Below are 26,999 nucleotides of genomic sequence, written 5' to 3' on the forward strand. Positions count from 1 at the left end.
TCACCCTCCAGCAACCTGACTGGCCAAAGGCAAGCCAGCCTCCGATCGCAGCATCTCGGTCCTGCTGCCCCGGGCTGGGGCGCACACTGCCCGGGCCGAAGGCGCCAACTCAAAGGTAGATGCCTCTGCTCAGGGGGAAGCCGTGCCCCCAGACAAAAGAGATGACGCTCTGAGAGGCAAAGCAGGCTCCAAACAGCACTGGGAAGCCGGCCCCGGGCCCTGCAGCCGGGCCTGGGAAAGAACTCTATGGAGAGGACTGAGCACCCTGAACATCCGTAGGAAGTGACTTCAGTCCCCTCCCTTCTCCCCTTCCTCCAGCCCCCGCCCCATCCCCCAAGAGGAGTTTTAACACATTATTACCACTGGAGTCCTGAGGATCTGGTGACTCACCAGGCTCACACATGGTTCCAATGAGCCCTTGACCATGACATGGTAGGGGAGCAGGGGAAACAAATGAAAGCAGTTGTAATTCGGCAGTGCGGAGCTCAGACCTGCCAGACAAAAAGGGCTGCGGGCGTGCTCCCAAATTCGTTCAGGCACCTGACATCCAAAAGCTATTTTTAATCACTGGATTTATTTCTTTCCTCCCCCCTCCACCATCCTCCCCCTCAGCAAATGTTTCGAAGTCAGAGCAAAACCCAAATCAACTCCAGGTGTTCAGGGAAGCCCAGAGAGGCTCTTCCGTTCCAGGATCTGAGCCAGAAAGCAGAACTGCCCCCTGGGTCCTGCTGCTACACTTTCTGGCTCTTTCCTTAGAACAGTTCAAATCTCCCACCCTCTACATCGGGCACATGGCCTGAAAGCAGAGATACCTGAATGAACAGGCCCTGCTGGAGTGACTCCTAATTCTGTGTTTCCTCCAGCAGCCCTGGCAAGTGAGGGTGCTTGGGACCGGCCACAGGGACCCCTGAGAGCTCAGGAGTATCTTTTAAAGCATCTTTTACTCTCTAGGATTCTCGACCTGCCCGGCAGCGAGGATGACATTAAACATGTGTGAAAATACCAAAGCCTCATGCTAATAGGTGCTCAATAAATTCCCAGCGACTTGAACTGAACTGAGAAGTGTCTCATAAACTATAAAGATTAAAAAAAATATATATATATGATTGTATTTCCCAAAGCTTAGAGAGACAGCAAGGAGAAGGAACCTGGCAATTTCCCCAGGTACGGCTGAGCAACTGAGAAGGTGAGAAAATGAATGCAAAAATCGGATTCAGAGATATAAATGGAAATCCCCTGAATCAGGCTCATTTGTTTTAACAGAACATACTAATTTCTTACCTATTCTGTATCCCCAGTCCGCTCAGGAGGAAATCTTTTTTGTAGCAATGATCAGCTAAAAGCTGTGTTTTCATGACAACACTTCACAGCTCTAGGACCTAGTGGACCTAACACACCTTTTGGTTTTAAAAGCGTCCTAAGAGTGCCAACTTAGAGTCAATATGGCACAAAACAAAACTGTGATTTTGTGCCCAAAACTCTTTTCCCACATGTTTGGAATGTGCTAGAATCCAAGCTGCATTCTTACCCTAGTCATTTCTGTGCCCTTAAATGAATGACATGCCCACAGTTTAAAAGAATGTTTCAATTACTGAAATTAGGATTCCTGCACATAAGGCTGCCTCAGTAGAGTACTTCAAAGAATAAAGTTCTTAAAAGATCATCCCAAGTCGTTTGCAGAGTGGATCACACGTTTCAAATCATTTCCTTCATAGATAACAACACTTGACTCCCTCGGCACCACGCATTTCGCAAGTCCTGGATGTCCCAGATCAGTAGCACTTGTTTTGTGATGGAAAACACGGGGCCAAGGTCTCCCTGCTACTCAGGAGGAAAGCATGAATTGGGCCATTTCAACCCCAAGGTCTGCAGATAAGCCAGAGTGCATTCTCCCGGCTCCTCCCCTATCTGAGCCTTCTGAGTGAGGGCCAGCCCCTGCCCTGACTTCATCCAAAGTACTGGTGACAGGGTACTTTTTGGCAACAACGTGGCAAAGGCTCACCCCTCTCGAGGAGAACATGGAAAACATCTGACCCCCTAGACCTCGTCATCACCCCAGCTTGCACTGCTTCCCTTTATGTATTACCCTTTGTTAAACTTTTTCTGGAGGGGTGGGGGAGGTAACTAGGTTATCTGCTTGTTTATTTATTTATTTATTTGATGGAGGTACCGGGGATCGAACCCAAGATCCCCCCGCGTGCTAAGCATGTGCTTTAACGCCGAGCTGCACCCACCCCCGACGTGTCACTCTTCGGCGCCTCACCCTCTGGGATCCGGGAGACGCTGGCTGATAGGGCTAATCAATTTATTTTCATTTCTCTTGACTCCCACCTACAATTTTCAGGGCTGCTCTCCGAGTAGCATTTTACATTTTCAAAAATGTTTTCTCCCACAGCCAACTATGCTCCTGAAAACGCCAAGGTTCGGTCTGGGATTACCTCCATCACACCGGTGAGAATATCGAGGCTCACAAAGGGGGCTGCAGTGACCTCACCAAGGCCATCAGGCCAGGCGAGTGTCCCGGCCAGCGCCCAGGCCCAGATCGCCAGACACTAATGCTGGGTGTCGTCCACCCGTTCCTGCTAAGAGTTACAAGCAGGGGAGGCAGAAGTGATGGACCCAGGAACGTTTCCTTTCATTTTCCCCATCATCTTCATCACAGAGAAAGTCCTGTCTGGACAAAGGAAGCGCCTCGGTCCCTGGGCCCTTCTGCCGGCAGCAGCTGCACCACCAGAGCTCGGGGCTCCAGGGCCCGTCCCACCCAGCACCGCCGGGTCAGGGGCTCACCGTGGGGCCCCCCTGCACCAGGCCTGGGGACAAGACATGCACGGAGGGGACGCCTGAGGATCACCGGGGAGACCAGGCTGGCCAAGGTGGAGGGTGAGAAGTTTTCTCCGCGGGCAAAGGAAAAATCTGGGCAAACAAACGGAGTGGAGCCCATTTATTTAGGCTGGAAGAGGTAAAGTTTTTCTGCACTTTTGAACTGTTTTCTCAAGGCCTGCCTCTCCCTCCCACGCAGGAAACAAACACAGAGACAGGCCTCTTCCAGCGAGGGCTCCAGTGGCTGAGGGCTGCCCGGCGAAGGCAGAGGAAGAGGGGCTGGGGAGCAAGGAAGGAGTCGTGGGTGAGAGGGGAGGGTCCGGGGCAGTGGGCAGACAAGGCCGGGAGGAGCTGGGAGAGGAGGGGGGAGGCAGAGCTGGCCGTGGGGACAGGGGAGGAAGGATGGCACAGAAGGGGACAGAGGGAAATAAAGGAGGAAGTGAATACTGGAAAATTTTAAACCAGAATAAAGGGGCAGATGGCAGACTGGAAGTGGGCTGGGAAGAGAGTCCCAATTAACAACGTTCAGAAAGCAGCATTTTTCCATCAATTCTGAAAGGAAATGCTCTCTTGTCTTTCTTATTTATTTATACGTTATATAAATACATTTTTAAACCAAAAAAAAGGGGGGGGGCTGTTTTTTCCAATGGGAAAAAGCCTTGTTGGAGATGAAAGCCAGTCTTCAAAAACCCCTCGGAGGAAGCTGAAACCCCACGTGTCTCGGTGCTGCAGAAAGAAAAACAAAGTGGACATTCTTCCTGTGTTCTAAGGCTTTTTTATGCAGATGTGTTTTTCTTTTAATAAATAAATCTGGACAGAGAAGGAAAAAGCAGACTCATGGACACTCACACAGTGCGACTGTCTGTTTTCAACCCAGGGAGGCCACAATGAAACAGAAGAATGTGTAAGTCTATGTTCCCAGTACGGGCACACGCATTCTCCACGTGCCAGCCGCTGGCACTGAAAACAGCTCTGCCTGCGTGACCCGCCCAAGCTTCCCAGACCCACAAAGGTCCACCTGCTAATGAGTAACGACCACCAGAGGCCGGGCGGAGCCTGGGACGGGATGGCCACACTCCCCAGAAAGGCCCGCAGGGGTCCTTTAGTGTCACTCCTCACTTGAGACATCCGGTCACTCTAATTTTTGAGCCACTCGATTTCACTTAAGGACTGCAAACAGTATTTGAAAACAACTGCACACATTGGTCTTAAAATCTGCCTTCGTATGAGCTCTGTCCACCGACTCTGGTTCTGTTGGGTGAAGCCACGCAGTACTAAAGTCATCTTTGCTTCATCGACCAGTTTTTCAATTGCTTTACTCATCTCTTCAACATCACTTCAGCCCAGGTTTTAAAATTCCTTGGTTCCTTCAACCACGCAGGATGGCATGGATTGGCCGGACCGCCACCCAGAAGCATGCCCGCAGGCCCGTGTTCCAAAAGAGCATCACCAACACTCACAGGGGAGCCAACTTCTCGGGAGTAAAACGAGCACACAGAGATGGCCAGCCTGCTCCCTGCAGGTCCGCGGGGGGCTGACCGACGCCCGTCCTTCCAGCGCCACACTCACAGCGCTCACAGCGCTCACAGCGCCCTGCCATACCCTCTGCACAGGATCTGACGGAGAGTCCGTTCTGCACCTGCTGACTAAGAGTCATGAACTTCATCCAGAGGTTACATGCACGCATATTAAACTTCCCCTTGCCTGGACCCAGGCTTCCAGGTGCAGAGACCTTTTCTCTATCATGGATCTGTCCTCACTGCTTCGTGCCGTTCGAAATGTACTAAGGGTACTTCCCGCATCCTTCTCTAACCCGAGCCCCTGATAAAGTCAGCGACCAAGTACCACCAGAGACGATGCGCCATTCTGACACTGACGCATCAGTCAAGACCCTTTGGGTCCAGTTGCTCAACCAGTTACAAATCCTCCTGACGTGCTGTCACTGGACCCTCAGAGCCTCATCTTGGCCACAAATAGATCACGGAAAAGATTCAGAGGAAAGCTTCAGCGGAGTCCACTGATCTACCCGCCGGGGGGCTCCAGGCAAGTGCAAAGGCGGCAGAGGGAAATGGGGGAGCTGGGATTCAGATCCCTGCACAAGGAGAAAAAGACTGAAAAAGAGAGCCCGCCAGGGGGGAGAGGGGAGGGGGCGGGGGGGGAGGGGGACAGAGAGCCTACTGCTCCACAGCCACTCAGCTTCCAGAAACAATGGGCAGTTAGAGAACAATGGCTGCAGACAAAGTCTTGGGCTATTTTTATCTGCCACAGTGAGTCCCAGACAGGAGGAACTGGAATTCTGCCCTGGACGTACAGCTCCAACTGGATCTGGCCTGGGAGGAAGATGAGGTCACCCGGAACGCCTCCGGCTTAAGAACAGGCTCCTTTTTGGCTCGCGGAGTTTCTCCTTAGCCTAAAGGACCTCTTTCCCCAAGGGAAGGGTTTGCGTGCTTACTGCTCAAGCACAGCCACCGCTGACGAGGGGCAGGTCAGCTCGGGACCTGCTGCTCGGCCCGCCCAGGGCACCCCCCGGACTCCCTCTAAAGGGGTCCCAGGAAGGCAGGGAAGCCTGACCAGGAGACAGACGTCACCTCTACGGTTCCTGAAACCACAGTCTTGTCAGGTCTGTTAATTACTCAGGGTTAGAGATCCTCTAAAAGAGCTTTTCCACAGGAAGGTCCCCTCCTGCCTTCCTTGGAGCTAGCACAAAGGGGCCGAGGGCCAGGCTTCACAGAGACGTGAAGGCCTCTGACTCTTCCTTATTTCAGCCTCTTTGGACGGTTCCTCTTTTTTTCTGGAAAGGCTGTCTTCTGCTCTGACAACTTGAGCCCTTCCCAACTGGGTTACTTACACCCTTACTCCTCCTGGAGGCTCACACACAAGGTCGCGGGGGCCAGGGATGGTCCCGTAAGCCTGTGATGGACACCAAACCGACAACGAACAGGGCCTGGGCCAGGGAAGGAGGTGTGGGCACCCAGGGGTGGGCCCTGCAGGCCGCCATCCGGCTGCACGCCTGCAAGTAAGTCTCCACCCACAGCCTCAGCATTAACGAACACCCAGGAGTCGGTACCTTGGACCCAGTCCAACCTTCCAGCCTTCAGAATCCTAAGTGCAAAGCTGGATTCTCCCCAAGGCAAGAAATCCAGGGCTTCATTCAGACACCCAGCTCCCCAGTCCTGCCTATGACTCTCCGCCTCTACAACACTAAGTAGGTAGAAGGAAACCCAAATAATCTCACCTTCCACTTTTCCATTGAAATAGCTTAGGGTGTCTCATGGAGCACATCCCAGGTAATGTCACCGCACTGGGAGGGAATGAGAGGCAAGAACTTAAGTGTCTTATCATTTAAAAGCTTAAGCACAGAGCAGGCATCTACTGGATGCGGCTGAGGTCAATGTAACCAATGAATGGTTCAAAGAGATGCCCTGCATTCCTTCCCCACTCCGCCCTCCCTCCACTGCCTTCAGAAGTGCGTGGGCCAAGACATTCAGGGCTCAGACCACCTGTAGGCTGATCCAGTGAACTTGAGTTACCCGGTTAGCTGAGATACCACGTACAAGGCCACGACAAGCAAACACCTTACACACCTTTTGTTCTAAGCAGGTGGTAGACACTGAGACCCAGGTGAGTCATTTGGCCACCTAACTATGAAAATCTAAGAGGGTGCATGGGCCACCGAACCTGGTCCAGGACCTCATTCAAACACTGCTCCCTTGACTTCCCCCCCACCCCTGCTCCCGTAACAGGCATCCCCTTCTCCTCCAAGGGCCCTGCTGAATCATCCTGGCATAATTCAAGAGAGCCACACGGGAGCCACATGGCAGGAGCAGGGAGAAGGCGGAGAGACACAGGTTCCCACCCTGAAGCGAGGCTGACATCAGAGAAGATGTGAAACTTCCCACCCGGGCTGTATTTGGCAAACACATGAGACGGCCTGCCTCTGGCCCTATCAGAGTCTTCAACAGTGCCTGCTAAATGCACCCAAATGCACACAAGCTAAATGCACCCAGAAAACCAACGGCATTGCCCTAACGTGGAACATCTGGAGTTTACAGTACCAGGCTTTACATGTTCAACAACTCATGAAATAAAGGCCCCACTCAGCTCAGTAAATCCAAATGTACGTCCCTAATGAGGAGTCAGAAATCCTGTTGCTTTAAGGGATTTAGGGAATAATTTCAGAGCCCCAGCTAAGGTTTCCTGAGCTGCTAGGGAGGTACTTCGGGCCCCGAGAGACATCTTCAAGGGACTAGGGTCCTGTCCCTGAACCACCAGGCTCCCTGCTAACTCTGTCATCCGAGGCTGCTTCCGGCTCTGTCTAGACCTACCTGAGCTCTAATTTTGGTCCCCATATCTCTTCAGCTTTGGCATTCCCCATGGCCGTGGCGGGAACCATCACTCCGTGGGCATCCTACTTGCGTGTTCACGCGTTTCCTGGCTTCTGCTCCTCTGTGCTGCCCTCACTGCGGTTATCTGGTGCATACGGCTTATCCAGGGCCAAAACAGGGAAAAAGGAATTCGCAGAATTTGCTATAAAGCTTTAACAACTCCTCGGAGGGATGTTCTCCTTCCTGGCAACTCAACATAATTATAAGATGAATGAAAGTAAGCTGCCGTGGAGGGGAGGGGTGGCCGAGCGCTTATTTCTAGACCTCTTGGCTCCCTGTCCAGCATTTTTTGTCCTCTGCACCACTGCTGTTTACTTACAGCAGCAGACTGGGAGGGAGACAGTCTCCCTTCTATCTTTGCTGCTATCAAGCCCTGCTCATCACTCTGGACAAACTCTACTTCTCCCCAAGTTTGGAAGAACCACAGAGAACAACCCATCCGAAGATCTAATAAACATGACTTGGGCTGTGACGGGTCCGTGATGGCGTCTGCTCCCACTCCAGACTATATACGTTTTCCATCACAATGGTCAGGCTCTCGCGTAGCGGAGTTCCCTTCCATCCAGCAGAGATCCCAGTTGACCACCAGGGATTATAAAGCAAGAATCTCCAATACCCAACTTCAATGGCACAAACCATGACATGTAACAGTTTTCGGATCTGAGGGTGCTAGTCACACGGAGTGAGGGCAGCAGTTAATTTCAGATCTGGTGACCTTTATCTCAAAGGCACAGAAAGGAGAACAGATCACCCTGGTGTCACTCACAGGGTCTATGACACGACCATTCCAGTCCTGCTGGGAGTTGGTAAGGGAGACATGGAGACATGGTGACCGCCTTGAGGGGATACAACCAAGCCCACTGACAAAGGCAGAGCACAAAATCAGGCGCCTGGGCCTGCAAGCTGAACCTGATGCCTCGAACTAATGAAGCCAGGGGTCTGACTCAGAAAGGCCATGTCCTGTTCTGTCCACGCAGCGCCAGTGCTAACTGCAGATGCACTGAGTGCAGAGCCCAGGGATGTGCTGGGACCTCTGGCAGCCTCCACAGGGTTTTGCTCTCCTTTCAGCCTATCAGCCAGCCTGGGGCCCTCTGACAGCCCCAGCGTCTCACCCACACTGGCCCAGAGCAGACAGCATCGGATGCCTCCCCCAGGGGCAAACCCAAGCAGCTGAGAGTGCCAAGCTGACCGGATCGCCAGATCAATGGGCAAGACAGGCCAATGGGTGGAGAGCAGAGAAAGGGATCAATGCAGAAGCCACTCTCCATCCACCCGGCCGGGTGGGAAAGGGAGCGCCAGGCTGTACAGCCCTCATCCGCTGCTGGTAAGTGGCTCTCCCTCCTCAGGAAGCCACCAGGAAATTGCAGCCACCACAGCCCCAAGCTCCCGGACGAACATCCCTGCAGCTAGTGAAAGCGCTCATTATCTTCGCCCAGACGGACACGGAGCTGACCGGGCACGCGGGTGTGTGCTCGGAGCATCGGGGAGCACGGCGGGGCTCTCCTCGGGGTCCACGTCTGCACATCCCCTGCTGGACAACCTGAGCGGCATGCCTTGATCCGAAAAGGGCCGCTGGCTGCTGATGGGTTTGGGGCTGCTTTTGTGGGCAATGAGAAGGTACTGCAGTGAGGTATCAGTGAGAGCTGCACAACTCTGTGAAAGTACTAAGACCTACCGAACCGCACACTTTAAAATGGGCCATATTAGGTGAATGGTATCTCAATTTAAAAAGCAATTTAAAAAAAAGAAAGAGCTAAGGAGCCACCTGCTAGGGGCCGAGCAGTGGGAATAACTAGAGGACTGGGAGACGTGGCTCCCTCGCTTGGAGTTTCCCTTCTAATGGGGCAAACACACCCTGTATAAGCGCACAGACGGCGGCTCCATGCTCACAACTCATGCTGAGCGCTATGATGATGATGACTCAGATGACAGGTTTTGCAACGGAGGCTGAGTGAGGTGGCTGGGTTCCAGAAGCACTGGGGCAGGAGGTGGGAAAGAGCCTGCGGGTGTCCGAGTGCAGGGGGCGAGGGAGCAGAGGGGGCCCAGGCATCAAGAACAGCTCCAATGACAGTTGGAAGGCGTTTGCGAGAGGGATGAGACATCGATGTGACCTTAGCCACAGGGAAGCCTCATGAGATGCAGATAGGCCCCGCTCCCCGGGAGACCGTGGGAGAGGCTGGCCAAGGTCATTTCCAGAGGTGGACACCTGGTGTCTGCAACTTCTGGGGCCATTTACATGAGGATTGAGAGGGAGGGCCACAGACTCCAGGAGACAAGCAGAGGACCTCAAGTTCCCCTAAACCAAACCGGTCCCCAGAAGAGGCCGCCCCTAAACTCCCTTCAAGTGGCATTAGCATCTATATATTTCTATGTCTAAGGCTTGCAGGAGAAAGACGTCTCCATCAGACCGGGCTCTTTCTGGAGGCTTCTCCCCCAGCCCCTGGAGGGAGAAAAGGAGGGGCAGACAGAAAAGGGCTTCGGGCAAAAAACACCAGACCAGGCTCCCTGGCCACGAACCCAGAAAGGTGCAGTCACCACACCATGACCAAAGGGGATCTTTTGGAACATTCTTTTCCAAGAGGGATCATGAGTTTGGGCCCCTGGAATGCCCCAGAGCAGTGCTGATTGGTTCCCCAGCCCTGACTCAGACTGAGCACCGGCTCCACCCTCAGATGAGTAAATAAACTGACCCCAGGACCAGAGGGGGGGCAGGGGCAGGGGCAGGCGGGATCAGGACCGGAACCCAGAGAAGTTGATTCCATGCAGGGAACAGACAGATGAGATGCTGAGTCCATTCCAGAGACGAGTGGTGCGGCAGAATTCTAGAAATAATTCTCTGAGCCTTACACACTTCTCCAGTTGGGACACAGCCCTGCCCTGGCAGCCTGCTCGTTGCTGCCTTACGATAGACTGAATTAGTCACTGGATTAGCAAGCGCATTTACACACAGCTGTTTAAAGACACAGGATCTCCTTTTCCAGGTGCCAGACTCTGGCTGTAAATCAACCACTGCAGTTGGCAAGGGGCAGACTGCAGAGCTCACGGTGCCCGAAGGCATCTTCAGTTGCAAAGTGCTTTAGCGGAAGTCAGCTAGAACTGGGAGGGTCTCCTGGGCATTTGCTTGGGGACCGAAGGGACAGGGGGTGTGGAGGAGAAAGCAAGGCCAGTGGGGTTTTTCAGCCCTCAGGCTTGTCCTCAGGAAGCTGCCGAGTGGATCCACGGGGAGGGGACCGTCGGGAGGAGGCGGCCCCGCCCCGGGCTGGCTGCACAGACAGGTGGCAGTGGCTTCCTCCTACATCTCAGGTGCCTAGGTCACTCCCCGAGAAGAAAGGACTCAGGCAAAGAGCAGAGTACTTCAGCAATTAAAGTCATTGTCATTCTACCTCCTGATAAGGATCATGCCAAGAGCCAGCCCTGCTGACCTGAAGATGATGCTGTAGTCAGAACTGGGTCCCGAGGCCTAACTCCAGTTTGCTAAGCACGTGTGAGAGGAAGAAAACACTGCCGCTGGCCACAGGGACAGCTCTGGCCCACTTGGTTACGGGGGTGTTGAGTGGAAAATTTTCTGTAACCAGGTTAACAGTAACCACAGTCCTAAGAAGCACCGAGGTAGCAACAGCACCGTCAGCAAAGAGCGCTGGTACAGAAACAGCGGCCCACAAGACGCAAGGCTGACACCCCATCGGTGAGAGCCTGCGTCACTGAGAAAGCACTTCAGGGGACTCATCACGAAGCCTTCCCATAGCCCTGAAGGCTCTTTCTGATGACCCCTATTATAAGGATGAGACAGGGAAGGCTTAGGGAAGTTGAATTCTTTGCCTAAAGACAAACCAGCAAGCAGAAAATTCAGAGGCGGGGTGGGTGGCTCACCTCTAAACCCTGTCTTTGCAAGACACCACGGCTGGCATCACAGCCAACGTAAGGAACGAGGGGCTGCGGGATTTGGGGACAAACAGGACTTTCTTGGAGTGACTCAAATGTAGATCCCATCCCTGTGACCATGAAGTCTCAGCCACCAAATGGGAAGAGAATTTACCTGTATCTTAAGGCCATGCTAAGAAACCTGCGGCAGAAACAGACCACCTGACGAATATAAGGACCAAACACCAATTACAATAAAGGTGTCCAGCACCTAGGCTCCATGCCGACAGGAATTTGGAGCAGATTCTCAAATAGATTCGTGGCTGGTATGCGTGGGAGCAGCTTCCTGCGTGTCTCGCACCGGCTTTGGGAAATTCAAATACTAATTCCTTGGCACTGATTTGCCCACGAAAACCCAGAGAAGGTTCTCTTCCTACAAAGAAGGCAGCTGGGACCTCTGAGACCAGACTCGCCCTTGGTCCCCGTGCGCTGTCTGCAGCAGGCCTGTGGCAGTTCAAGCTGAACAGAACCCGTGAATCCAGCAAGTCCCCAGGGCCCTAAAAAAACAAAGTCACTGTTTTGTCATCAGCACCCAAAACGCTTTGGAGACACTGCAGCCAGGCTGGGAGTTCATGTTGCTCCCATCAGCCCATCCATCACAGGTGAGGGCATTAAAGCCACAAGGCTCCCCAAAGAGAGGCCTTCAGAAAGCCAGAAATAAAGAGATACTTTATTTAAAAAAAAAAAAATCTCCAGCTGAATCAGAGGTTAACTCCAGGTCCATCATGTAGGCATTGATTCATTCCATGTGTGTGTTTATTTTTCTACAAACATTCCTGTTGCATCAAGAGGCCTCCAGGCCTAGCCGTGTGCCTCGGAACAGCCCCTCCCTGGAAGATCTCCAAGCACAAGTGGAGCCTTTACTTCATTCCTCAATTTCCCAATCTGGAAAATGGGAGCCAAAGCACCAATTCTCTGTGCAAGATTAATAAACTTAGGTACCTTTTTTCATTTGTCCACTCTGAATTTGAAAATGCACAGTGGAAATTATGTGAGTGGCTTTTTCGGCTTTCTCTCTGTGTGCCCATCCCAGTGGTCTACACTTAAGAGACACACTGGACATTTTCTTCCTCAGCCTGGTAATGACGGGGGCCTAAAAGAGCACGCTGCACAGGAGGGTGCGCCCAGAACCAAAGCCTCTGACGGGGACATAAGCAAACTTTCTCTCCAAACTGACTCTAAGTTGGTGGGCTTTGTGATTAGAAAGATCTAAGCTTAAATTGGTGACTTGAAAGTTCTAGGGGCTTGGGAAAATTATTTGAAACTCTCTGAGACTCAGTTTCTTCTCGTCATAATGGGGATTAAAACACCAATCTTGGTACAAACCATTCTGTATAAAATAAGCTACAAGGAGATGCTGTACCACACAGGGGTTACAGTCAATGTTCTATATTCACTATAAATGGAGAATAACCTTTAAAACTTGTGAGTCACCATGGTGTACACCTGTCAGACTTACATAATATGGAATATCAACTATACTTTGATGAAAAAAAATTTTTTAATAAAAATTAAAAAAAAAAAAACCACCCGCATCGTAGGGTTGTTTAAAGAAGGTGGTCATTTGTGTGAAGCACTGTGCAAAGTGCCCCGCACCCAGTAGGCACTCTAGAGTGACTAGTTTCACTTCTCTCATGCCTCCAAACTGAAGCACAGAGATGTCCAGGGACGAAAAACCAGCCCCCAGCAATTACAAGAACATTTGGTGTCCATGAGGAGGCAAGGAGGGTGTGAGATTGAACTCTTGATCTCCTGTGAAATCAAGGATGCACTTCCTGCGCACACGCACGTGACTCACCCGCGGAGCACAGCCGCTCTGTACCACAGCTCCCACTAACTGAATAGCACCACCTTGCAGCACAGGCGCCTCCAGAGTATTCGGTAAACGTGAGCTCCTTAACGCTTCCACCATCTTCCAGAGAAGGCAGCTCACTCACGAGGAACAGCCTGCCTCCAGAAGAATCCAGAGATGTGGCTAAAAGCTGGCAGCTCACACTCAAAACAGCCGCAGGCAGGGTGATTCTCACACCAGGCAATAAAAGGTGAAAGGATGGCCACCTCTCTAGGTGGACCCTTCCAGCCGTCTGCATAGAAAGTGCTCAGAGCAGGCAAAGGGGGAACCAAAGACTCCACAGGCCTGACAGAAAGGACTCACCAAGCCACAGCCTGAACCCTAGTTTGAGGAGGAGACACACTTTGCAGCCACACTAAGATTTCCTTTATAAGCCTACGTTTTCCTAACAAAATTTAAATTAGTGCCCAGATCCAAAAAGGCTAAACTTAAAACTACCATCTCCAATTTTTGCTGCCATCAGGGGTACTTCTCTCTATGCCCATTCCCATCGCCTCTTCCCCCAAAATCCAGAGGCCCCAGAGGGCACGGCTGGCTCTTTAGGCCTGAAGTCACCCCCAAGGAAGCAGCGACATGCCAAGGGAATACGTCTGCCTGTAACAAGCTGTCCTTTGGCCCTGGAACGCTCTGGCTTCCAGAAGGACCGAAACAGGGAGGGGGAGGAGATTATTTTATTTGGGAAGGAACAACACATCGAGTTGGGGAATAATCTAGTTCATCTTTGCTAAACCCAGAGTGTGTAAACCCAGGGCCCCAGAGAAAGCCCCGCCCCTAACGGAAACCAACAGGGGCAACAAATCACTCATCTGAAATGTAATCCTTGTTCGCCTTTTGGGCACCACTCTTTCCCATAACACGCAGTACAAGGTGCAGAGTTTTCTGGGGGTTATTTTAGTTTTTATCCTGAAGTGCTCCGCCAGCTCCCTGAAGTTCCTGCTCATCATTAAAATGGGCCTCATTTGCTAAAAAGGGTAAACTGAGGCTCAGCAGACCACAGCAATGTGCATATATCTCAACTAAGGAAAACAGAGGTTGGACAGGAATTCTGTTCAAAACTCTTTAGATGAAAAAAAAAATTATTTCTCAAAAGTCCAAGATGAACCTACCCTCAAGAGAAATTGCATATTTATCTAGTAGCCTGTGGGGTCAACTTAGCTTTTTTTTTTTTTTTAACTTCTTGAGAAGGGACTAGCCTGACATCCTACTTAAGGTTTGGCCAGTGGTTTGGCATCATGGAAAGCTGTGCAAACTTTCCAGATACTATATCACAGTGATCTGCACAACACACTCAAAGCTGAATAATTAACCAACTGTGTACAAAGGCCCCACTAACTACATAAAACACGCAGGGAAATCTAACGTCGGCAAAGGAGCCGAAGGTGCCTCGTTAACACCTCCACCTCGAGCGAAGGTTTAGTAGTGGCAGTAATAGTAGTAACGTGAGGGCCCCACGTACTCATCACATCAAAGAAATAAATGTTTTAAATGTGTGTCACTGAACAGAAATGTCAGGCGATTTGGAGAATTCCAGCTCTGTGCTCTAACTCTGCCACTCACTTATCTACCAGGTAACCTTGGGAAAGAAACTCGGAGTCACACCTGGGTTTTCGACTTCCCCGCGTGTAGCACATCCATAGTGCAGAGGACGACCAGGAGCTTCGGATGTGGCCACATCACCTGTCAGACTGCAAATGCTACCAGATGATAACCAAGCAATAAATGAGCTGGTAAATAATCTGCACAAACAGGCCTTAATATTTCCCCAACTTCAACAAACAGCCAAATATTTCTGAGAAGGGTGAAGGCAGCAGACAGGGCACTCTAGAGTCAGCCACGGCTGGCTTTGAATCTAAACTCCACTCACCTGCTACGTGGCCTCGGGCACACTGTTTAACCTCTGTTTCTTCATCTGAGAGATGGGAATAATACTTAGGGATTAGGGTAAAATAATGAGGTTCTCAGTGAGTTAATAAGGCACCGCGTTCATAAGCTGGCGCCCAATAACTTACAGGAAAGAAAAAACAAAACAAAAAGTAAAGATGAGATGAGAGATGTTGACACAGTTTCAAGCGGATCAACTCTACCCTGTTCTCCGGGGCAGCTTTCCTTGTCTTTCCCCTAAACTGGCATGCCGATCGCAGGTCCCTGCTGTGCCGGACCTGTCTCAAAACGCAGATAGCACGCCAAGAACCCGATCTTCAGATAAGAAGGTGTGCAGGCCGCGCACCCCTACGGCTCTGAGCGTGGCCTCTGAAAGGCAAGCGGCCTGCGCCCACCACACCCGGCGCACACTCGCAGCTTTCTGGACTCCGGGGAATCCAGAGCAGGTGGGGTCTTGTCTGCCCCCGGGGCCGCCAGCGCCCGTGGACCCGAGGGCCCAGCAAGCCAGCGGCCAGGCCCTGCCCTCCCTGCAAACAGGAGGCGGCGGGGGAGGGGGGGCTCCACTCACGGGCTGGGGCAGGAAGAGGCTCCGGGGGGCTTTGAGCAAAAGGCATTTGCGCTGCAGGAGGCGAAGTGGGTGCCCGGGGCAGCGCGCGGGGAAGGGCTGGCGGAGGGAAGCAGCTGGGGCTCAGACCACACGGCCGGCCCTGAAGATGCGATGCGGCTGGGACCCACCGCCTGACCTCCCGGACCCCCGGCCCACACGGCCTGCCCCGCCGCCCACCCCGCGCTGGAGCTGCTTCCCGCTGCAAGTTAGCGGAGGCGGCTGGAAGAACGAAGCTGGCTCACGGAGGGAGACCCAGAGGGAGGTATGACTCCTGGTCCAGCGTCACCCCCGGGGGCGACGTGGCTCTCCCACTGTCAGCAGGGCCTGTAACAGTGCCTAACGCCCTTCTCAATTAATTGTGAAAATTAACCTTCACAAACCGACACAAAATCCTCCCAGCGACAGAACTGTGAGGAACAGCAGGTGGAGGGCAGGAGAAGAACACCTCCACTCTGTCTGCCTCCTCAGTGCCATGCGGCGCTCTCCCCAGGCCTTCAGTTACACAAGATCAGTGATGAGGGAAGACTTACAAGTCATCTTCTCCAGTTAATTTATTTGACTCATGAGGACCATGAGGTCCAGAAAAATGACTTGTTCAAGGCCACACAGACTAACTGAATCCAGGCCTCCTGAGCCTCCGGGTGGTGACGGGTCCCCCAGACGGGACGCTCAACTTCTTTTGTGCACAAAACGGTTTCCCAGTGTGCTACCAAGTCTCCCCTTACCATCCGCGAGCCCCCACTGGCTCCCTAGCACTGAATCGCTACTTCAGTGACAAGAGACAACCCACGCATGGCACACAGAATGAGCTCGAGCCCTCGGCAGGGAATAGCCATCAGACAGGAAAAAGAATAAATAACCACTGCACGGGGAGGCTCTTCCCCTGAAAACTCCCTGTGGTGCGTCTTCTGAGGGGGGTTTTAAAACCAGACTCAAGAACACACTCCCATGAGCGATAAGTCATGACAGTAACTATCCTGGCACAAAACTGTAACTGCACAAAAAAATGTCACTAATTGAGAGCAGCTATAGGACCCAGCACATAGGAGAGGTCCCTGAAGACACACTCCAAAAACCAGGTATCTACAAGCACGCACCAGCGTTAGGAGATCCCCAGCCTGACCTAGATTCTTTATTTTCCATTTGTACCTTGAAAATATGTACCTGATTGATTTTGTCATCTTCTCTGAGGTTTAACGCTTATTCTGATGAACTGATATAGAGGTTTTAACAACTAACAGTATGAGTGGGAGGTAAAGTGATGCAACCAAAAAAAAAAAAAATCGCCTCTCTCAGAAGCCTTTTCAATAACACGGCTCTGTCCTTAAAATCTCCCTACTTTCAAAGGCAAAATTCATCCTGAGATTCAAAATGCTCTCACACAGACCCTGGCTTCACACTCCCTCTCTCTCTCTTCCTTTTCCACAATCAAGGTAGTTTTCTTCATATTTATGTAAGCCTTTCTTTCACGCCACACTTTCAGCATCCTTCTCAGGCTGTCCTCTCTATCTCAAATAATCCTCCCTTGTTTTTATGCCTCCTTCAAATGCTTCTGAAATGCCCACAGTCTCCCTGAAGCCGCCCCATGAAATTATTCTAGCCTGGGACCGTTGGAAGAAAGGGACCAACAGGCACAGAAAATATAAATAATCACTGACCCACACATACTTGTATGAGTTCAGACGGCGGGCCTCCTGCACTCTCAGCCACAAAAGCACCTGGAGCACAGGGAATACTTCATCCGGGTTGCGCGGGCCCACTGTACAGCCCCGCAGGGTATAAAGGGCTCAGAGGTGGTTACAGAGACGCAGACCCAAGACCACCCGCCTGGCCACCACGGACCAAAACGCCTACCCGAGGGCAGCGCTTGGTCCGTATGAGGATTTTGCTAAAAGTCTAATGAATGGCACTTAAACTCTTTGATTGCTTTTTTCACCATTTCCTTTCATTCTTTCATTAGTTCTTTCGTAGTTTCGTCCTCTTTTTCCTGTCATTTCTCTTCTCTTTTAGCCCAAACAGGTGTTGCAATGGAAGCCACCATTCCCCTCCTCCTCACCTGGAGAACTGAGGGCTTGCTTTTTGACTTAATGATACCAAAAAAAATTATTTCTGCCCCTGTTGATTCTCACAGAAACCCTCTCATCTTGGATAAACATCGAAACACAGCAAAAAAAAAAAAAAAATTTAAATTGTCTTCACTTGTGTAATGATGCCATTTCCCCTGACTCAAAAGTTCCTTTTCTCACACACACACACAGACACACGCACACTCACACACACACCCTACATGCATAGTTTACAGTTTCTCCGCAGAACCTTGCAAAGCAAAAATCAACAGCTTAGCAGAGCTACCCAGAGCTACCAAGAGGTTTCAAATGCTTGCAGTGAACTCACTTGAGGTTGATTTTTAGTTGTTTCTCAGGCGTTGAGAAATATTACATTATGTGTCAAAAACACATTTAAAAATATAACTTATGGTTGGGGGAAACCACACTGAACTTGAATTTCTTCTAACTCTTTATCTGGTCCTTTGAGCTTACTTTGGATGGCCAGAACCCTAAGGTTAGCAATTGAGTAGACAACATAAAGATTATTTAATTCATTAGCTACATACTGGGCACTTCATCTCTGGGGAGAGTCCTAGTTTAGGCCTATTCGTCATTCTGGTGTAATTATTAAAGCACCCATCACACCCTCAAAAGGGTCCCAGTTTGGATGGTAAATTCTATGCTCTCCCTATGTACACACCACCAAGATCTGAAATCCAAGAGCCTAAAACCTTCCAATGCTACGTGGGGTCTTAAAGCACCATCTGGGTCAATACCTTACAATTCTGAGACAGAATCAAATACTACAGAAAAGAGCCATGGGACCAAAGCTGATGGGGCAGTAAGAAGCCCCCTTTCCAGTGTCCAGTGACAGGCTTGGCCCCAAGCAGCAGAAACTGGAAAGCACCTGGGAAATATGACAAAGTTGACCAAAGAATCAATAAACACTTACAGCTTGAACAGCAGTATTTGCATTATGTCTGTAAGCACGGCGCCCTGACAGTGAAACTGGATCATCTACTGAACCTACACTGCCGATCAGTTTCTTTCTGTGTCTGCATGGAGACGGTCAACTACACAAGGGAAAGAAAAGGTGGCACAGACAGGCACAGAGCTTCAGGAAAGTAGCCAAGGAGAAACAGCCCGTGTAGGCAATTTGAAAAACATCTTCCGACCATCTGAAAAATAAAGACCTCTTCAAACTAACCGAGAAAAGGCAAAATGTAGCCACAGACACATGACGTGTAAAAACGATCGATGGGGGAATTGTCTTGACATTCCTCACCCTAGTGAAGAAGAACTCAACAGCTGGAGGCAAAGGGTGGCCCTGCAGTGCTGTGAACAGGGAGGCCAGTTCCGTCTGGGCAGGGAAAATGGGCCAGCACGTCACTGTGGAGCAGCCAGATAAAAAACGTGGGGCCTGTGTTGGGAACGGACAAATTCCTCTCTCTGATGCCTGTGTGGGCCCACGGGGATTCATTGTTTGGAGAAAATGCTCCCCATGAGGCAGTGAAAGAGGAACTGAGACCCATGGACAAGTCGCCAGGGAGTCTGCTGGCTTCTCTCTCAGCGGTGAGCGTGGAGGGCGGGCAGGTCTGCAGGTAGGGTCCCGGGCTCAACTCTCCTCCTCGTGCCAGAACAGCTACAAACAAGGTGCCCCGGCCCATGAGATGGACGTAAAAACTCTACACTTCAAGGCAGGAAAAATAAGACTTGTTTGCTGTGCAGACCACAAGTGTAGGTACCTATGGCCTCCTTGCAAGAAGGAAAATTAAATTACATCTGTGCTAAGAAAATGAGCCAGCTGCTGATCAGGGTCTCTGGTCACCCAGATCATGGGTGACATTAAGTGCAGAGCTGTGCTGGTGATGAAAGAAGTAAAACGGGGAAACATCAGGAGGCTCTGGGAAGGATGTGAACTTGGAAGTGAACATAATCGCATCCTCACCTGTAAGAGAACTGACTCCATCTGGAAGACATCAGAAAACCAAGGAGCCTGGTTCTCTGCTTGGGGATCTCAGGCAAGCATTGCTCAAACCTTCAAGCATCTTCTTAAATCAACATTACCTGGACTGCCAGGCCCGGAGAGAGAGCGTGTGGGAAAGGCCCTTTCCCCAGGCTCAGAGGAGTCGTGCAGGATAGCAGGGGCCCCCTGAACCCCCAAAGCACTGACCACTAGTGCCATCTCCTTCCCCCTCCTTAAATTCCCCAAGTTTCTGTGAGTAACACGATGCTTTATTTTAGGCAGAAAATGCTTGCAAGAGCTCCTCAGTTTTCAAGTTTCTAACAGTGTGGCCTTGAACAAATCAGACGTTTCTCTGGATCTCACCATCCTCATCTGAAAACGGACAGACTAGTAGGTCCCCACCCCCCAGAGCTGTTGTGAAGTGTGAAAGAGCCTGGCACACAACGCAGGCTCTATATGTGTTTCAGAAATATCCTGGAGGATGAGTACAGTTCAGCGGCAGAGCGTGTGCTTAGCGTGCACGAGGTCCTGGGTTCAAGCCCCAGCGCCTCCGTTAAAGTAAATAAAGAAAGAAACATGCCTGCCACTTGTGAATGGCAAGACTCTACCGTCATTGCAAGCTCAGGGGGTGCCAACACAGCCTTGGGTCCCTCACCCCGCAAAGCAGAGATAGCTGTCACTACACTGTCGCTGTGGCCAGTGTTGACTTATCTGTGCTCTTTGCAACAGGGAGCCTCCTTTTCTCAAAACTCCCTGACCTATGCTAACCAGCTCTTGGTTTTACAGGGATTTTGATGGAGCCCAGAGCAAACGGGGCTCTGGGAGGCTGACCGCGGGCTGGTTTGTCTCCTAGAGGGAGGTGATCCCACTACAGGGTGGTCTGGTCTCTTTAAGAAAGAAAAAAGTTACATAGACAAAAAAAAAAAAAAAAAAAAACAGCAACACAAACCAACCAAAAATGCCAGGAATGCAAGTTTTGCCAACCAAATAAATAAGATGTGAGGTACTTTATAATAACTGGACACGATGCATTTCTCAAGCCTGCGTAACTGAAAAACTCTACTTTTCCATCAACCGTACAAAGTCCCCGACCCCCACCCCTAGTCTTGGTGGCCTTCTTGCCCAGAGGTGGCCCTGACAACCTCCACCACCCAGAGTAGCTGACTGATCCCTGCATCGGTAAGCGACAGCCAGGCCCTGGAGATGCTCCGACACTGAGAGTTACCTGGCTCGCTGTGTTTGCTGCTGGAGCACAGAATGGAGCTTCAGGGCCGTGAGATCTCAGCAAGGCAGGTGAAAAATTTCTCTTTAACTTTAATCTTACTTCGCTCTCAAATAAGAGATTAGGGGAGGTGCACAAGGCAGCTGTAGCCCCTACAACACATATCAAGGGCCCCTGGAAATTCTGCAGCCATCAGGGTCATTTTTTGGTTGTTATGACGGGTCAGCACTGTGATGGGCACACGGCAATAGACCTAATTCTCACCTCAACCCTGCGACGTACGACAATTATTGCACTCATTTTACAGATGCAGGAGCTGGAGCACAGAGAGATTAATTTGTCCAAAGGCACACAGCGAGAAGTGGCAGAACTGAGATTCAAAGCCACTAGGGTCCCTGCTCTGCAGCCCTGGGCTCATGGTCACTACTGGCAGATGGTCTGGGTGGGGGAATCCTGGCAGCTCTGCCCCCTCTTCCTTGTCTGCGCTGATGAAGATACAAAGACTGGCCCAAAGGCGCTGGGAGAGGGACAGAGCTCCTTCCTGTCTCGGAGGACAGAACAGGTCCCCGAGGGGCAGACGGGGGTGGGGGCGGGGGTGCTGATCCTCTCAGTCTTGTAAAAGAGCCAGAACGAGCACCTCTTCTCCGAGCATTATGCTCACCTCACCAAGAAGGCAGAGTGAGGACGGAGAGGGAAAATTAAGCGGCTGTGGAATGTGTTTGCTTTGGCACCCAGCCTCCACCCCTCCTCAGCAACTCCACACCAGGAGGGAACTCCATGGACATTCAGTGGCTTTGTTTGTTTTAACCCATTTAAGATCTGAGAACCTGGCTATCCCGTACTACAGTCAGCATGATATATCCAACTTTGCACTTGCAAGGAAAATTCAATTCCCACATTATTTCCAAGCCTATGTTAATTTGGTACTTAAAGCTGTCAAACTCCGGTGAGGTCTCAATCTAGAATAAAAGTGAATAAAGGTTCTTGATCAGGTCCTAGCCACTTGGGGCAGGGGGTGCAGAATCCCGGTTTAATTATTTAAGCCAGATCAGTTCCCAAACTAGTTGTCTCCACACATAAGCAAATAAACAACCCGAAGAATCATTCTGACAAATATTTAAGTCACAGCTGTGGACACAAAGCCACACTGTGAGGAGTTAAACTTTAAACACATCCTATATGGTCTGACGGGCAGAGCAAATCCCCACTCAGCCAGTATCTTTTCCCACCAAGAAAAGCAGGCAGCCCGGGGCCAAGGCTTCCTCCATCCCTGCACCTGCAAGTAGAAGTCTCAACTGAAGTTTCTCTGCTAAGCTTTGCAGAGGTGCCTTGCAGTATTACTCAAGGCAGTGTGCACTGAGAAGGCAGAAACGGGGCTATATTTCACTTGAGCTGCTGGCTCACTCGATATTCTTAGGGAAGTAACTGACCTTCTCTGTGCCTCTGTTTCCCTTTCTGGGGTATGGGTATAATATTCAAGTATATCCTACTAAACAGCCAGAAAATAATCAACTCACACTTGGCTATTATATTCTATATATATTTTCAAGTTTCTCTCTTTATTTTCCCCAAGATAGCACCAGAAATCAAATCTCATTACAATGAATGGCAGAAGACTGCCCAATTCAATCGGTTGAAATTTTCTTGTATTGAAGGTTGCTGACAAAAATTTAAATCAGTGGCTTGGAAACCTTGTTTGCAAAAGAGAGGCACTGTAAAAGCACTTATTATAATGGGTGATGACTGCAGCATTAGGCCTCACTGTCACCATTTTACATATGGGAAAGCCAAGAAAAGTTACTTGCTTGGGGTTTATTTTTATCAATAACCAACAGAACAGCACCATACACGTAAAGTCTCTAATATTTACTATTACATTACTACCCCCAAAAAAACCCTTCTGCTGCTTACTGTGATCTAAAACGTGTACTGTTAGGGGCCCTTTTCCCTCCCAGCACACCAAATCCATCGCAGGTTCTTGGACTGACAAATCTGCACGATACTTCCCAGACGACCAAATCTGTCTCTTCCCCGTAAACACACATATAAACAAGCCCTACTTAAGGGAAGGATCTATTCGTTGAGACGATCCTTTCACTTCTTTAAATGGTTTGACTCAGTCGTGACTGACAGAATTTATGCCGGCTGCTCTGAACCCCTAAACCCAACATCACTGCATCATCATTTCAGAAGTGTAGCTCTAAGCACCTGAAATGTCTCCACGGTTCATCTCAGCATCCCTGTGAGTCTTCCTGCACCTCCCAGTGAGCAGCCCTAAGCGTGAACACTGGGAGGGCTAAGAGGGGAGGATGGGGTCTCTCTTAACATTTCTGAAGGATCTCCAAATGACAAAATGTCAGCCTGGCTTGTGTTGAAAGTTGAAGCAGATTAAGAAAGGGTTAAAATAAGCAACTAATTATGGCGGAGGCAGAGAAGTGTTAACCACGGGAGCAACAGCTAAACTTATGGATAATCGGATACAACAGAGCAGCATGTTACTGCAATTCATTATTTTCCGGAAAGCATCGCCTTCTCCCTGCATCTTTCTATATACCTTTACCTCCAAAAATCACTAACCTCTAAGCATACCTCGAAGTTCCCTATCCTAAAGGAAAGCATCTTTTCTTCTCCAATCGCACTGATTCCAGGAATTTGGGAGAGCCTAAGTCCATCAAACTGCTTAGCACCAAAAGCCATGTCCGAGACAAAATGAAATTTCTTTCTTATCCCCTTCTTCCTCAAATCCTTCAAACCCAAGAGTTGGATAACACAATGACCAAAGACCTAAAGTCACGTTTGGTGCTGGAATCTCTTCCCTCTTCTAACAGATCTTTGGTACCAGGGGACAAATTTACAGCAGATTAGAAAGATGGATAAAGTGAGGAATCTGCCTGTACAGACTCGGGATGTTTCCAGGAGTTAAGATGGTCATTTCAGCTTGCCTCCCAGCTCCTCGTCCTGAACCCAGAAAACAGGAGCTAGACATCAGAGACATGTGACAGGGGAGCACGGGAAGGCAAGATACTGAAAATGCACTTGAAGGCCAGCCAGTTAGACACGTTTGGGCTCTCACTACCCAGGGCCCTCCAACCAGTTCCAGTTCTGGGGGACGCGAGGTCAGTGGGTGATGTCCTCGGTGGCAGTGTCCACCGACCTAACGTTAAGGAATCAGGCCAGAGGGTTCTGGCTCATTTGGAAAAATAAAAAAGCAGGAATGGGGGTACTAGACATTCTGTAAGCTTTTTCTCACTACTCACAAAAACACAGCTGTGAAAATAAATACCACCCCCCAAACGCGGGTCTCAGGCCACCAACAGCCCTCCTCCTCAGCCTCTGTATCTCTCCAGCTGCCACCGGCATCGCCCCGCTCGCTGGGGCAGAAGCTCAGGCAGACGCGCACCTCCTGGAAAGGAAGGGCGAAGGAGGAGAAGTGGAGGCGACCACGGCCTCTGGCCAAGAGCTGGGGTGGGGGCTCGGCGGTCACCACTCACCCGGGGAGGGGAAAAGCTCCAGATCCACTTTTTCCGTCTTGATGATTGTGAGAGTCGGTTTGAGATCGACGGCCGCCTTCATGGTGCGAGGAGTGGGAGACAGACAGGACTAGAGCAAGTTTGCTGTTATTCTTGTTGCTTTTCTTTTTAATGGGGATCAGTAACAGGGGAAAGGGGACGGGGGGAATCGGACCTTCTTCCCTAAAATCTCAAATTCCCGCTGACTTTCCCCCGCGCCCAGAAGGTGAGCGCCCGGAACTCTCTCCCGGGTAGTTGGCACTTTGCGGGAAAGTGCGCGCGCCCCGGTCCCCGCCTCGCCTGCGCCTGGCCGGCTCCCTCCTGGTCCTCGCCCGGCTCCCTCCTCTCCGCGGGCAGCCGCCTGCGCTCGCCCTCGCCCTCGCTCTCCCGAGCGCTCTCCCTCCCTCGCCCGCCCGCTCTCCCCTCCTCTTTGGGGCGTTCCTCGCGGCGCCGAGCCGGGTCCCTGGGTCTGCGCGCCGGGCCCCCCCTCCCCCCAGGATCTCCGCGGGGGGGCGAGGCGGGGCGGGGGGGGGAGCGCTGGGCGGGCGCGGCCGGGGGCGGAGCCCGGGGCCCGCGGCCAATCGCCGGCGGCGGCCCAAACCGAAAGGAAGACCGGGCGGAGCTCCGCGCCCGCCGCGCCCCGCGCCCCCGGGGCCCGGCCGCCCGGGCGCTGCGCGCAGAGCCGGCGGGCCGGGGAGCCCACCGCCCCGGCGGGAAGGGCCCGGAGCGGGCGGGCGGGCGGGCGGGCTGGGGTGCCCCGACTGCCTCGACCCTTCGGGGAAGTCCTTCCGATTCTCCACGCATTCTTGACGACTTGGTCACCCGCTCCCGCCCCCTCCCAGGAGCGGCATAGTTTTCCCAGTGCGTGTACATCATTCATTCACAAAGACTGACACACAGGACGTGAGGCATGCGGCGGAGGGGCGTGCGTGCGAGCCGGCACAGGGGGCTCCGAGCCAGTGTCCTCAAAGGCTCTGGGAATATTGGAGTCGGGCCGGTTAGTGAGTCAGGAATCGGGACCGTATCGCCGGAGGAGCCTTCAGTTTTTCAGAGCCCACCCCCCTCCCCACCCGTGGAGTCGTTAAGAAATCAGTTAAGAGATGACGGGGGCGGCACTCAAGAGCAGCCCTTGATAAGGATCAAGCCCAAGGCAGCCTCCTGGAGACCCCGAAACAAAGACCCGGCGTCTTACTGGAAGAGTCAAGAACAGGGCCCCCGAACTAGAATCCAGTCACGGGCATCCTTGGGCTTCCTATGGCAGTGGACGGGCGCGAGGCAGAACTATTTTTCTCCTCTTCTATGTCACCGTTGACCAAATTTTTGTCTTTCGTTTCAGGTTCTCCTCTGCTAGATAAAACTGACAAGCTACCTAACACCAGCATCAAAAATGTGCCGTCAAGGCTATGTGGTTTTGAATTTCTGGAGCTCACCATCTGCAGACGCCATTGTGCATGACAAACGCACAATACACAGCCCCTTTTCCCATTTGGGAAGTCCAGACAGTTTGGATACTGCTGCACGATCCTGCATAATTAGTGATTTGCCACTGGTTCGGTGCTTATCGTAAATGGAGGTCGTTGGCCTAATTAACAAAACAACATGTAGACACAGAGGTGCAAATGTAGACACATCCATGTACAGCTGGAGCCAGGCTCTGATATCTATCTTCGATTAACTAGATTAAGCAACAATCTTTCTGAACAACCTCAGAGAAAGCTATTTTCAGTACTGATTTCTAAGCATAGGTTGAACTCCCACCACTTGCCCATAACTGTAATCTCTGCCTCTAATAAGTATTAACACACCCATTTACCTTCATCTAATCCCAGTTTTGCCCCCTTGAAGTATCAGTAACTTGCAGGCTTCCCACAACAAAGAAGGGAAGGAGCCAGGAATAGGAGAGAAATCCCAGGCTGCTGGTTCAAACCCCAGATTATGCCCCTCCTCCAGCGACCAGAGGAAAGTAACTTGAATAGGATCATCCTAACTTTTGAAGGATTGTGGTAATTCAGCTGTGTTTCCGAAAGAAAACACTGCTGGCCTTCAGACAACAAGAACAGACCCGTCTGATCCTGAGGAAAGCTGAGGGGAGTGAATTGTGCATTTACGCATCCAAGTGAGCAGCAAAGAAAAGACCCTTGAGCCAATCCTGCCTTACCCGCTGTGAATACATCAGAACTGTGCAAATGGAGTTGCTCTGGGGAATTTTATTATATTGATTTTGTGTCAGTTTCAGTGCTGGTGTTTTTTCAGTCCAGGTGTGAGGACTCTGTTTCAAACATAGCTTCCTCAGAGCAAGTCCTGTCTCTCTCCGCCAGTCTGTTCTTTAGCTTTCTTCACCAGGCTAGCCTAAACACAGTTGCTAAAACCCACAAAAGTTAGACACTAAAAGAGTCCACCACGATTAATCCGTAAACACTGTCCATTCCAGCAATGAGGAATGTATTCCTTCAATTCTTCAAAGATGACAGTTCAACTTGTCAATCATCCTTTCTAACCCAGACCTGAAGCACAGAAGCTGTAAATGTTTGAATGTGCAAATCAAGAAATGGGGTTTGGGAGATGGCCAGGGGCCACCACAGACCTCCAGGGAATTTAGTGCTACAGGAGGCCAATTGCAAATACTGATGTTATCAGAAGTTATGCATCTGACCTCGGATCTGGTGAAAATTTCACTTTGGACAAGGAGCACTACTGTGGACGAGTTAAAATATTTCGACATATTTGAGATATTAATAATCCAATCAGGCCCTCAATGATCACACTTGATTAATCTGATCAATTATGA

The 26,999-nt window shown here is 51.0% G+C and overlaps 1 protein-coding gene across 4 annotated transcripts in view; it reads right to left on the reverse strand.

Annotated features, from left to right (window-relative positions):
- ETS1 (ETS proto-oncogene 1, transcription factor) overlaps window positions 1-26,999 on the reverse strand; it is a 121,986-nt gene that overhangs the window by 39,964 nt on the left and 55,023 nt on the right. The window contains exon 1 of one of the 4 annotated variants that reach the window (XM_031443393.2): window positions 24,194-24,630. The exons of 2 other annotated variants lie outside the window; for them this stretch is intronic. In XM_031443393.2, the coding sequence (XP_031299253.1) occupies window positions 24,194-24,275 (82 nt within the window). In that variant the 5' untranslated portion in view covers window positions 24,276-24,630. Of the gene's footprint in view, window positions 1-24,193; window positions 24,631-26,999 lie in introns of those variants that run through there. One more of the 4 variants, XM_010986270.3, reaches the window with a different exon arrangement.

The sequence above is a fragment of the Camelus dromedarius genome, chromosome 34 (genome assembly GCF_036321535.1).
Source record: "Camelus dromedarius isolate mCamDro1 chromosome 34, mCamDro1.pat, whole genome shotgun sequence".
In the NCBI taxonomy this organism is placed as follows: domain Eukaryota; kingdom Metazoa; phylum Chordata; class Mammalia; order Artiodactyla; family Camelidae; genus Camelus; species Camelus dromedarius.